We start from the raw sequence: 12,492 nt of genomic DNA, 5'->3' as shown, positions 1-12,492 counted from the left end.
ATCTATATATCTATTGTTCATTCTGTTGTTCTTTCTATTGTTCATTCTATTTTATGTTCTGTATATCTGTCTCTGTCTGTCTGTCTATCTATCTCTATATCAATCATTTATCTGTCGTCATTCAGGAAAACTATTTCTCACACTATAGCTGGATTTGCTCATGGGTGTTTTGGTGAAACAGATAACAAAAGGCGCATTATGTTTTCAGTTATACACTTTTGTTTAACTGTAATTGATTTCGTAATATATGTATTTTATTCTTTGACATTATAGAGTGCTTTGTGTTCAAAAATGTGAACGGCTCTTAGTCAAATACATGATTTTGTGCTGTAACACAATAGTATGTGCTAAAACCAAAGGAGGTCAATACATTTTATTTGTAGTGTATATGCGACTGATCGAGTTCTAAGTTGATGTTTGCACATGCTAACTAAATAGCCTGACTTGCTCAAAGGCCATCTGTTACTCGTAGCGCAAGGTCTGGTGATAATGTAAGGTGTGGCAAATGAGCTTATCTGTTCAACATTTCCCCCTGAACACCTATGACACACACAAAAAACACATGCCCAGGTCACATTTCATCCCGAAATTAAAAGCATTTTTGCTTTGACCCACTGTGCTGAAAACATTCTAGACTGTGATTGGTGGTCCTTTATATTCAGTATGGGTTCAGATGTACTGTATCCTATCATGTGGTGCCTGCACACTCTTACTAGGACACCGGGACCCTGAGAACATAGAGACCTTATTGTTAACCCCCCACCCCCTTTGACGGGATGCCATAATCAGCAGTTAGGGCAAGAGATTTTGACCAGTGTACTGTGGGAGTTTGCTAACAAAATATGTTTGTTCGGTTATCAAAGACTTGTCGACAAACCTGTTCATTTTGAGTTTGTTCCAAGAGAGTCTGTGAGTTCTGTAAAAACGTTTTGTCAGGCAGCTTAAACAAGTGTGTTATGTAGTTTTAACTTAGTTTTGCATAAGCCAAACACTTTAGATCATATGACTGTATCAACCTGACTACATTACATAGCAGCCAAATACATTTTTGAGGGATACATGTTTTGTTTTTGCTTTTAATGAATTAGAAATGATGAAAATGAAATAGTTACATATTCAGTTATTTTAATTTCTTTATATTCATTGTGAGCAGGCAAAACAGAGAATAACACTCAACATCTTTTAGAAAGGCAATGCTGTTACTAAACAAACTAAGGTAAAATGTTTAGGATGTGTATAGTCACAGAAGCATGAAGAACACATTATACTCTCAAACAAGCGTGAAAACACAACTTAGGTACTCATACTTTCTATTTTCAGAGTTTAATTACTGATACAAGATATTGCTTCTGAAGCTGAGTTGTTTTCCCCTCATTTTTCTTGCTTTAACATTGATTTCTGTTTAGAGTTTGGAACCTACTGGCAACACAAAACATCTGAAAATCCCACTTATACACCCAACTAAGTACAAATGACTTGTTTTGTTCAAAGAATTTCTGTTTCTTTGTTTTGACAAGTTGGTAAGCTTCCCGGTAGATGCTGTTGAGGTGAGTGGTGGGTGTCAGAGTGACAGATCCGGTTTCCGATTGGGGTGCAGGTTTTTTTTTTCTTCAGGTAAAAGGATAAAAGCGTTCACCTCACCTGCCCTCCACACAAACAGTAGACTTTTTATTTGCATACATGCTTGTTGTTTCCCTAGAATAGGTGCTTATGTACCTCAAAAATTCTGCCTGAAAGTGATTTTTACAGTATTTTTTAAAGTCTTGAAGTTCATTTTTTCCCAAGCCAGGCATTCCCAAAACAAGCAGTTTTTATACTATACAACTATACTACCGTTCAAAGGTTTTAAAGAAATATACCTTTATTCAGCAAGGATGCATTAAGTTGATCAAAAGTGACAGTAAATCCATTTATAATGTTACAAAAGATTTCTATTTCAAATAAATACTGTTCTTTTAAAATTTCTATTCGTCAAAGTATCCTGCAAATTTTTTTTATCATGGTTTCCTCAAAAATAGGAAGCAGCACAACTGTTTTCAACACTAATAACAACACTAGTAACTAAAATGTTTCTTGAGAAGCAAATCAGCATATTAGAATTATTTCTGAAGGATCATGTGACACTGAAGACTGGAGTAATGATGCTTTGCATCACAGAAATAAATTGCATTTTAAAATACAACAAAATAGAAAATGATTATTTTAAATTGCAATAATATTTCACAATATTAATGTTTTACTGTATTAGAGACTTCTTTCAAAAAAATCTTGCCAACCATAAACATTTGAACACTAAATTTAATGATATTTGTGCATAATAAATTTTGATTTATTTATTTTATTTTTTTACATTTTTTGACTACTCATTCTGACTCTACGACTACATTTTTATGGCTAAAGTGGTTTCATCTGTACACTGTAAAAAAAATTCCGTAAAATTTACGGTAAAAAAACGGCAGCTGTGGTAACTAAGAAGAAACAGTTATTTCAACAACAAAAAACATCACATTTTAAATGTAACGCAGGGAATTCTGGGAATGACTGTAAATTATACAGTCTTTTTCACTTCCAAAAACAGTATACTACCGTAAAATTAATGTCCAATACATGTAATGTCCAATACAGTTTTTCACCGTATATAGTAGGGGAATTTACCGTTAACCATTTAACAGGTTTTTACTGTAGCATTTTTACAGTCTTTTACCGTTAAATTCACAGTAATTTTTTACAGTGTAGATTGGCTGCCACTGTGAAGCTACTACGATGTTTGTATTGCTTTGATCTGAAGGATCATGTGTGATTCCCATGAAAGACAAACACAGAATTTAGCAGAACTGGTTCAAGGGGCCTCCAGCTCCAACTTGAAAATATTTTTCCCCTTGTAGCAAAGTCAGGGAAAGTCTGTTTATATTTTATGATCTGCTTTCAGGAACTTAGCATTATTTCTGGGATTCCAGGGCCAAACATGCCTGCTGTAGTGGAAATCTTGACCTCAATTACTATCTAAACATTAAGCTACAATATCATGAAATCTATTCAGAACAGGCCAGGAAAAATGACAGGACAACAGTGAATTGTTTTGAAGGTGTGCCAGTGCTGGTTTAAGAAGACTGTGTTCTGATGACGTTTGGGCTACTAGTTCAAGGCTACACATCGAGTCCTTTTTCCACAGTGTTTTTACATCACTGCTAATTTCCAGTTAACCATTAGATAATGTGTCCACAGTATTTATAAGCCATAAGATAAATAAAAATGTTATATTTTTCAATTCATTTTTTAAAAATTGTTCACTTAAAAAAAATTCAATATTACTTAACCAATGCACCCATGTTTTTTTTTTTATATAAAATCCAAATAAAAGGTGTCTAAATGTTGTTTGTTGTTTTAAGTTATGTTTTAAGCTATGCATCTGTATAATAATCATGCACTCACTCTCTAACACAGATAGCTGAGGAAGAATCTACTGACAAGTAAATAGTCTATAATGTGTTTATGACAGCGACTTTCCTTTACTCTACGCATATGACTGTTATCTTAGTCTAGTATTCCAGATGTGTCAAGGTCACAAAAATACGGATGTGATTTAGATTTATGATATTTAGTTTTATGGCTTCTGTCAGCCTTGAGAGGTAGTTTGACAGGGTAGAGCAGATGTACATGTTTGCAATGGCTTATACAGTTTATCATATCAGTCATCCCTTATTTCGCATTATTTTTGTTTGCCCACATGAATGATAGAAACTTGTGGAGCAGAATTGTTTGGGATGGGCGTGGACTGCGTTTGACCACGCCCTCGATTGTGCAACTCTTAAATCACACCACCGAATTCCGAGCACGTCACGAAGCCCCGCCCACTCTACACATCCATTCAAATTCGGATGGCTCAAGTTCAACCACCACAACACAAATAACTGGGTTCACCGCTTCTAAAGTATACATTTCCCCTCAGCGTCAAATGAACACGAGTCCATCTGCTTTATCAGAACTATTTATTTGATACAAACATCCACAATAAAAACCTGACCTACACAACAAACAGAAAAGTGAGGGGCTTTAAGCAGCTCATTGAGAGACTATGGAGAGCTCATTAATATTTTTACTGGCAGTTACTTTCTTCTGTCCTGTTCAAACAGGTGAGTAAACCAGTTGCCGTCTCTTTAGGAATCTTTAATGATCATTAATTATGTTTAACCATCATTTAATTAGTATATAAATCTATTTTAACCCATACAGAGATTGTTTTCAGTATCCTTCACGTGTTAAGTGACATTCAGAGCTTGTAACACTCCAAAGAGAAAGGAAAAAATGAAATTGCATCATATGACCCCTTTAAGCTTATTTTATATGCGATGTGTTAGTGATATTGTAATTTTAAAAGTGGCTAATCTGGTCTATAAAATTGAATCAACCAAAAAAAAAAAAAAGTTAAGTTAATAAATAAATATATATAATTTTTTAATATACTCAATGTATGTATATGTATATTCTGCATTAATGAATCCATTACACAATACAGTATTTCCCTTTATGCATGACGTTAACTTAATTCCTTCCTGCTTTTTGGCTCTTAAAATGTTTATAGAAATATATCCTGATTATTTTATTAGGCATATGTATTATTATGATGCTAAATGTTGTATTTCAAAGCTGTTATTGCTTTCTACAGAATGCAAACCATTCCATCGTTCGCTTCTGTTTTGCTCAACTCGAATGATTTCTCCAGCCTCACTAAGCGGGACAAATCACAGTATTGCCTTACAGTAACCACATGTGCCTATACTGTCCGTGTGTCTGCTATAGGGGCCTCATTCCATAGTATTTTCGCACACATGCCTTTCCCAGAAGTTCTAAATCATTTGCAGTGTATGATGTCACAAAGACAGTTGTAGCTGATCCATGGAATGAGGAACTGGCTTCCCAGGCAAACCTATTTTCTACCAAAAAAATGCATTACTCGTCGTCACAGATAAGAACAGTAAAGGTTTAAAGGAGACACCATTTCTGTGATTATGTTGTTTGGTCTCTCAGTGTTGGTTTGGCATGTCTGAGTCTTGTTGGATTGGTACTGGTGTAGATGCAAAGTTTTTACAAAGGAATACTTGAATAGCACAGCACTGCAAAAAAAAAAGTTAGAAAAATCATTAAAACACAATAAAAATATATAACTGTCTTCATTAGTGGAGGAGGTGTAGCTATGTTTGTGTGTAATTGTAGTTATGTAGTCATAAAGGCTTCTTATCTCTAGATTATGCTTAGAAATAGGCTTAAAATAATTCGTTCATGGAGCTGTTTGGACTGTGCTAAATAAAATTAAGCTGATAGTTCAGTATAAAAATAACCACAATTTGACTTTAGGTTCAATAAATTGAAACAGGTATAATAATTGCTGTTAGTGATAACAGCAATCGGTAATGCAAACTTAATAGCCTTGAAGTTAGGCTTTTCGTTGTGCAAAATTACATTTCTAATTTCTTTCTATTTTTTTTTTATTTTTTTACTTATTTATTTATTTAATTTTGGTGTGAAATGTAACCGATTCCTGGCAAAACAACCTATTCAAGGCAAAACATTACATTTGAATTAATCGATGAAACCAGAAAAAAATTGCCCAGACATAAGAGACAACCCAAGGTCATAAACAGTTTTATATCAATGGAAGGTTTGTGGAGCTGTCTTTAAGATCATTGGAGTCATGTTTCTCAGAGCAAGCGTCCTCCTTAATTAAGAGCTAGAAGACCTCCCCTTACTGGTATTGACACCCATACAGGCTCTTTTAGATTACAAAGCAGGAAAAACTTGACCCCATACATGTCACAATCAGTAAATCATACCTAGGTGGATCAAGATAACATAGTTACCAGTGTTAGCACTAGATTGTGGACAGTGATAAGATGTTAAGGCTAAGTAAGATTATAAGGTGAAAAACAAAAGTAATTCAATCAGTTCTCGATCTCTAGTACTTTAGCTTATCTCTGTGACCTCAAATGACTAAAATAACATACTTAATGTGTTGGATAATGTGTCAATTATGTGAAGCATAACTTATGTCTCCATCTGACAGGTGTTTTCACTTGTGAACCACGACAATATCAGTGTGGCAATGGAAAGTGTATCACATCAAGATGGGTATGTGATGAAACTGATGACTGTGGTGACGGCACTGATGAACTTCCTGCTGCCTGCTGTAAGTGTTCCTCCATCTAAGATAAGTCAGTTGTCCCGAAGAAAAAGTATGTTGGTGAAACATTAATGATGCTAGGTGCAATTGATTTAAATGTGGTTAACTGTGTTAATGCATAGAGGAAAATTCTACAATCTTATTGGAAGCTGAAAGAAAAGTATGCATAACTCTTTTAAACTACATTTTGCTTAATTTTTTTTGTGGTCACAGGTTAAAAAAATGTATTCCCTAAACTGCCTAAAGGAGGTGGCAGTGAGTTTTAAATAAGCTATCACTGATATTAAAATTCGAATTTGAAATATACTGTATATATATATACAGTATATTCATTTTGAGATGATCCATTTTACATTTAAGAGTGTTATTACATTTTTAGTGGTGTTAACAACTAAATGAGCGCTAGGTTATCTAAGTGTAAAAAGGTAATATAAATGTAAAAATAAGCAGAAAAGAGCATGCACAATTAAATATCCAATATTAGCCAGCATCAAAAAAACATTTCCTCCTAATTGATATGGTTATATCACACACACCTAGCTAGGCACCACTCATATTTTCTTCAGAAAATGTAAAAATCTTATTTTTTGCCCTCTCTTTTCAGTGGCCAAGACCTGCAGACCCAGTGAATTCAGCTGTGGTGAGCGACTAAACCAGTGTGTGCCAAAGAGCTGGAAGTGTGATGGCAAAGCAGATTGTGAGAACGGTGCAGATGAGGAAGGCTGTGGTGAGTGACATCTTGCAGTCATGTGTATCTTCATGATGCTGCAAGTGTGCATGTATGTTTAAAATCTCCATCACCACTTACAGCTCCTCGGCGGTGTCGGGATGGCGAGTTCAGCTGCAGCAACAGCCAGTGTGTGAGTGCCGCGTTTGTGTGTGATGATGAGAGAGACTGCGATGACGGCAGTGATGAAGTCTCCTGTCCACCCACCACGTGTAGCTCCAGCTCCTTCAGGTGCAACAACGCACAGTGTGTGCCTCGACTGTGGGTCTGTGATGGTGATGCCGACTGTGCCGATGGCTCAGACGAATTGCCTCAAAAATGCGGTCCAGGGACGCCTAACCCTACCAAAAACCCCTGCTCCTCTATGGAATTCCATTGCGGCAGTGGGGAATGCATACACAGTAGCTGGAAATGTGACGGGGGAGAAGATTGCTTGGATCACTCAGATGAGAAAAACTGCTGTAAGAAATAAGACTTGTTGATGTTACATTTGCCAGTTTATCCTGCTATTCTTAAGGGAATGTTCCAGGTTCAATACGCTCTGTTGAACTCAATACAGATAATCTTTGCGAGGTACACACAAGGATACCAGGAAGACTCATTCTTTGAATAGCAGTACCACGACTGAAAAGATGATAAAGACAACTTCACAGTTCACATTTAAAATAGAAGGATACATGTACGCATGTTAATAGAAAAAACTAAATTCACATTTCTACTTTTAAGTCATCAGAAATGTCTTGCCCCTTAAGGGTTCCATTATAAATGCATTACTGTAAATTTTTTCCAGTGATAATCTTTGTCTGTCCAAACTGAATGCAAAATCAAAAAATGCAATGTTTAATGTACAGTTAGTGGGAGCAGGATTGTGGACCAATGAGATTTCACGTGGGCGGGGCTACACAGCAGAAATAGAAACCAAGCAATCGATAAATTGGAAGCTCGTCGCGGTCACAGCAGATACTGTTTTGCTTCTCACTTTATGACAATGTAACCTTAAAAGCATCAGTTGCCATTTTATCCTCAAGACATAATTAACTATTTTTCTTTTTCCATATGAACAGCCTTGCCCACATGCGGACCGGATGAGTTCCAATGTGGTGACGGATCTTGCATCCACGGCAGCCGGCAGTGCAACCACGTATATGACTGCAGAGATTTCAGTGATGAGCTGGGTTGTGTTAATGGTGAACCATACAAATTATACCTTTTACACAAAACTGATATGCAAAATATATGCTTTAGGTGTTATTCTGCTGTGTTTAACTTATATTTCTCCTTTCTGATTTTCAGCAACCCATTGTGAGCCACCACACAGGTTTAAGTGCCGCAGTGGTGAATGCATCAGCATGGAAAAAGTTTGCAACAAGCAACGGGACTGTAGGGATTGGTCCGACGAGCCATTGCGAGAATGTGGTAAGTAAAAACGGCATTCAAGGAGGTGCATTGCCTAGAAATTCTTCTGAAGCCAACCTGTGGTACAGTATGTGATTTTCAAATTCACAGATTCTAACGAGTGTGTTTACAAAAACGGGGGTTGCTCTCATATCTGTAATGACCTGAAGATTGGTTACGAGTGCCTGTGTCCCACTGGCTTCCGATTGGTGGATAAGAGACGCTGTGAAGGTAAGAAACTGAAATTGGTTCCCATACTGAATCATAAGGAAATCTGGTCATAGTACGTTCCACAGACCTTGGTGCAGATCCAGTTCAAAGAGTAATTTCATTTGGACCTTAAACTTATTTGCTTTTTCTGAGCTGGAAATAAGTTTAGAGTTTGTTCAGTAAGTCCATGCTGTTGCTGCCTGTCATGATTCAGTGGTGTTATGGACAGAATGACTATTTAACTTCAAGCCCACATTTTTGTTTGATTTCTTCAGACATTAATGAGTGCGCCAACCCAGACACCTGCAGCCAAATATGCGTCAACCAGATAGGAAGTTACAAGTGTGAGTGTGAAGATGGCTACCAGATGGACCCAGCCAGCAAGGCTTGCAAAGCTATTGGTACAACTTTTAAACTTCCAAATAGTCATTTCCCATAGTTGCATACTGACAAATTCATACTCACAAACATGGTTCTACAGGAACCATCGCCTACCTATTTTTCACCAATCGCCATGAAGTAAGGAAGATGACTCTGGATCGTAGCGAATATACACGTGTCATTCCCAGCCTAAAGAACACTGTGGCACTGGATATGAATGTTGCTTCCAGGGAGATCTACTGGTCAGATTTATCCCTCAAAAAGATATACAGGTAAAGAATGGATCTTTGGACTCATGGTCAGTCTTGGGTCTCTGAGGATCATTTGCTTGTTACCCAACTGACCGGTGCCTAGTGTCATATTTTGTCTTTCTTTCCCAGAGCACCAATGGATACAGCAGATAACTCCTCCCAACACATTGTTGTGATTGGCAGTGATTTACATGCACCTGAAGGTATCGCTGTCGACTGGATCCACGGAAACATCTACTGGACGGACAGTATCAAAAAGACCATCTCTGTAGCAACAGCGGACGGAAGTAGACGCAAGACTCTCTTCAAAGAAAACCTGGCCAAGCCACGTGCTATTGTTGTCGATCCTATTAAGAAGTATGTTAAGTCCCAGAAACTCTAAAATGTAGAGATAAACTATGTAAGCAAGTGGTTTACTATATTAAATCTTCTCCAATTTGTTGTAGCTTCATGTTCTGGTCTGATTGGGGCACACCAGCTAAGATCGAGAGAGGTGGTCTTAATGGAGGGGACCGTCATGCCCTAGTTACAGATAACATTATCTGGCCCAACGGAATAACCCTTGGTATGAATTGTCCACTTACATAACTGTCCAAAAAGTGTACAATTTGTTAACTTCGGTCTGACCAACTTTCTTGTCTTGTCCCATGCCTAGACCTTTTGAACCGGCGTCTGTACTGGGTCGACTCCAAACTACACACTCTCTCCAGCATCAGCATGCAGGGAGATGGTCGGCGTACTCTGATCATTGACCAGGGCAAGCTTGCCCACCCTGTGGGTCTCACTGTTTTTGAGGTAACTCTTTCATACTCCTTTCAAACATGTTGACCTTGTTTAGGAGGTTACCTGTATGCTCACTCAAGAATTCTCCATCGTCATTTTTAGGAGAAAGTGTTTTGGACTGATGTGAGCAATAACGCAATTCTAAGTGCAAATCGTGTGACTGGAAAAGACATCACAAAAGTGGCCGAACACCTCTCATCCCCAGAGGACATTGTCTTGTACCACAACCTCAAGCAACCAAGTGGTATGTTGGCCATTATATAATCTTCCATTCAACGGTACCTTCCCAGTCACCATTCAGCGAATTGATTTTCCATCCAAAATGTGAAATAGTCTTCAATGTAGTTCTGAACGTATTCTGAATGTCTTTCCAGGAATCAACTGGTGCAGGGTCAACAACGGTGGCTGTGATTTCCTGTGCCTGGCTGCCCCTCAAATCAATAGATTCTCACCCAAGTACACTTGTGCCTGCCCAGACAACATGATGTTGGCCAGAGACATGCGAAAATGTGTTCAAGGCAAGTCAGATTTGGTGCTTGCTGTCATGACATGGATATAAGATTTTGAATGTAATTCCTGCTGATTTTTACATCCAGTGTTTGTGTTTTTATTTTGAACAGCTGTAGTCACACCAACACCTCCTGCCAGGCCCGAAATAGTTACAACTAGTCATCCTCAAGTACCTTCAAAGACAACACCAAAACCTGCTGGCCCTTCCACTACCAATGCGCAACCTTCATCTACTCCTGCTCCTGTGATCCCTAACCAACCCACTCAAGCTGCCCCTATCAAGCCTTCCCAAACCACAATTAAACTTCCTTTATCCACCCAGACAGGTATGTCTTGCTTTGTCCACCCAGACATCTTCTCCTTTTCTTAAGCAAATTAGACAAACCCAAGCCCCAACCCTAATCTCAAGACCAGACTCCTGAAACCTTCAAGATGATTTTACAGTTTTACTGAAATGTGTGAAATCTGTTTTACAAGTTATCTTGATTTCTCCTTAGATGACCACAGCAGTATTGTTAAAGCTGTGTCTGAACCATCATCTTCCACACCGTTGGCCTTGTACATTTTGCTTCCTCTTGGTGAGTGCTTCAGTGCTAATGCTTAAACAAGCAATGTAAAAGCAATGCGTTGTGTTCTGAAAGCTAGTGAGTTACTAACAAAGGGAGCATTTTAAGACATTATGTAGATGCACACAAAGGCTGTTCCAAGAGATCGGTAACATAAAGGTCACAATGTAACATAAGTAGCAACAGATCTTTTCTTCCGTATTATGACGTACATCTAAGTGAAATCAATTACTGAAAAGGATCAAATGTAGGCTGGTTCTGTTTATTAGTTGTTGGTTGTAGCTTAGCAACATGCTAATGGCAAGCTCTATTAAAATCAATCTTCAACAATTATCACTTCTATTCTCTTTTCTATTCAATTGCTTCAAAACTCCCATTCTAATTTGAATGTCTCATCTTTTTAAAGCAATCCTATGTTTGGTTGTGGGTGGTGCTGTGCTGTTCTGGAGAAAATGGCATCAGAAAAATACTAACAGCATCCACTTTGACAACCCAGTTTATCAAAAGACTACAGAGGACCAGGTGCATCTATGCAGAAACGGCAGTTCTGATGGCTATTTTTACCCACAGGTACAATATACTTTATAAAAAAATACATACTGGCTACACAACAACATATTCATGTTAGCATATTAGCCTTAGCTAATGTCTTAAAGCATTGTTAACTTTATCGGTTTACTAATTAAGACTTCTTAGACTACTGTCTGGTATATTAGGTAATTACTGTGTCTCATAATGATGGTCTTATTTTGCTTTCACAGAGACAGATTGTGAGTATAAATGATGAAATATGATGACATTGAGGTCCATGCCAAAACAGACAACGTTTCAAGACAAGAGCCATATTTGAAGTCTTCCGTACTTGGAGGTCAGTTCTGGAGTAAAACAACATCTGGGAAACAGTGGAGATACAAACCTCCTTTTTACACAAGGCATTTGATGCAAAAAACAATCCAGAGCTGACGGTTGACGCGAGACAAAGAAAAAAAAAAACCTCAGACAACAACAACCTCAGCTTATCAAGGCTGCTTAGCACTTCACTTTATATAAATTATACAAAAAAATATGAATATAGATATTTTAACAGCACTTAAAAATCAAGGTTTTATTCACATGAGAGGTACATGGATAAGTTATTGTACGTATTGCATGTATTTTAAATGTTGAAAAATATTTTTTTTAAGGAGATTTTTTTGCAGGGATAAAAAACATTGCATACTATTTTTCCCAAATAATTGTGTAATTTAATTCATAGGTTAAAGGCACAATATGTAATTTTCGCCGCTAGAGGGCGCGTATTCAAAATAAACAAATAGACAAAGGCGTAGTTTGATGACGCAGTGACTGAGTGTGGAATCATGGGAGTTGTCGTCTTTATCCCCACAGCCGATGCAATCCGACGGGACTCAGGCAGAAATCATGTTCATGGATGAGCTAATGATTTATTAACATAGTAGAATGAAGCAGGGTGAGGCTGAAAGCCGTCGAAGC

General features: G+C 37.6%; 1 protein-coding gene across 1 annotated transcript; it reads left to right on the top strand.

Annotated features, from left to right (window-relative positions):
• The first annotated feature begins 3,888 nt into the window (after positions 1-3,888).
• LOC107728491 (low-density lipoprotein receptor) lies at positions 3,889-11,996 on the top strand. Its single transcript, XM_016538681.1, has 18 exons — positions 3,889-4,133; positions 6,062-6,184; positions 6,783-6,905; positions 6,989-7,366; positions 7,970-8,092; positions 8,199-8,321; positions 8,412-8,531; positions 8,786-8,911; positions 8,992-9,163; positions 9,272-9,499; positions 9,589-9,707; positions 9,798-9,937; positions 10,028-10,169; positions 10,300-10,443; positions 10,546-10,761; positions 10,933-11,013; positions 11,408-11,571; positions 11,763-11,996. Exons 1-18 carry the CDS (start codon positions 4,076-4,078, stop codon positions 11,793-11,795), a joined length of 2,613 nt encoding a protein of 870 aa, XP_016394167.1. The 5' UTR covers positions 3,889-4,075; the 3' UTR covers positions 11,796-11,996.
• The last annotated feature ends 496 nt before the right edge of the window (positions 11,997-12,492 follow it).

The sequence above is a fragment of the Sinocyclocheilus rhinocerous genome, unplaced genomic scaffold (assembly GCF_001515625.1).
Source record: "Sinocyclocheilus rhinocerous isolate Xijiao unplaced genomic scaffold, SAMN03320098_v1.1 scaffold463, whole genome shotgun sequence".
NCBI lineage: Eukaryota > Metazoa > Chordata > Actinopteri > Cypriniformes > Cyprinidae > Sinocyclocheilus > Sinocyclocheilus rhinocerous.
This window is presented reverse-complemented; position numbering and strand designations above follow the sequence as displayed.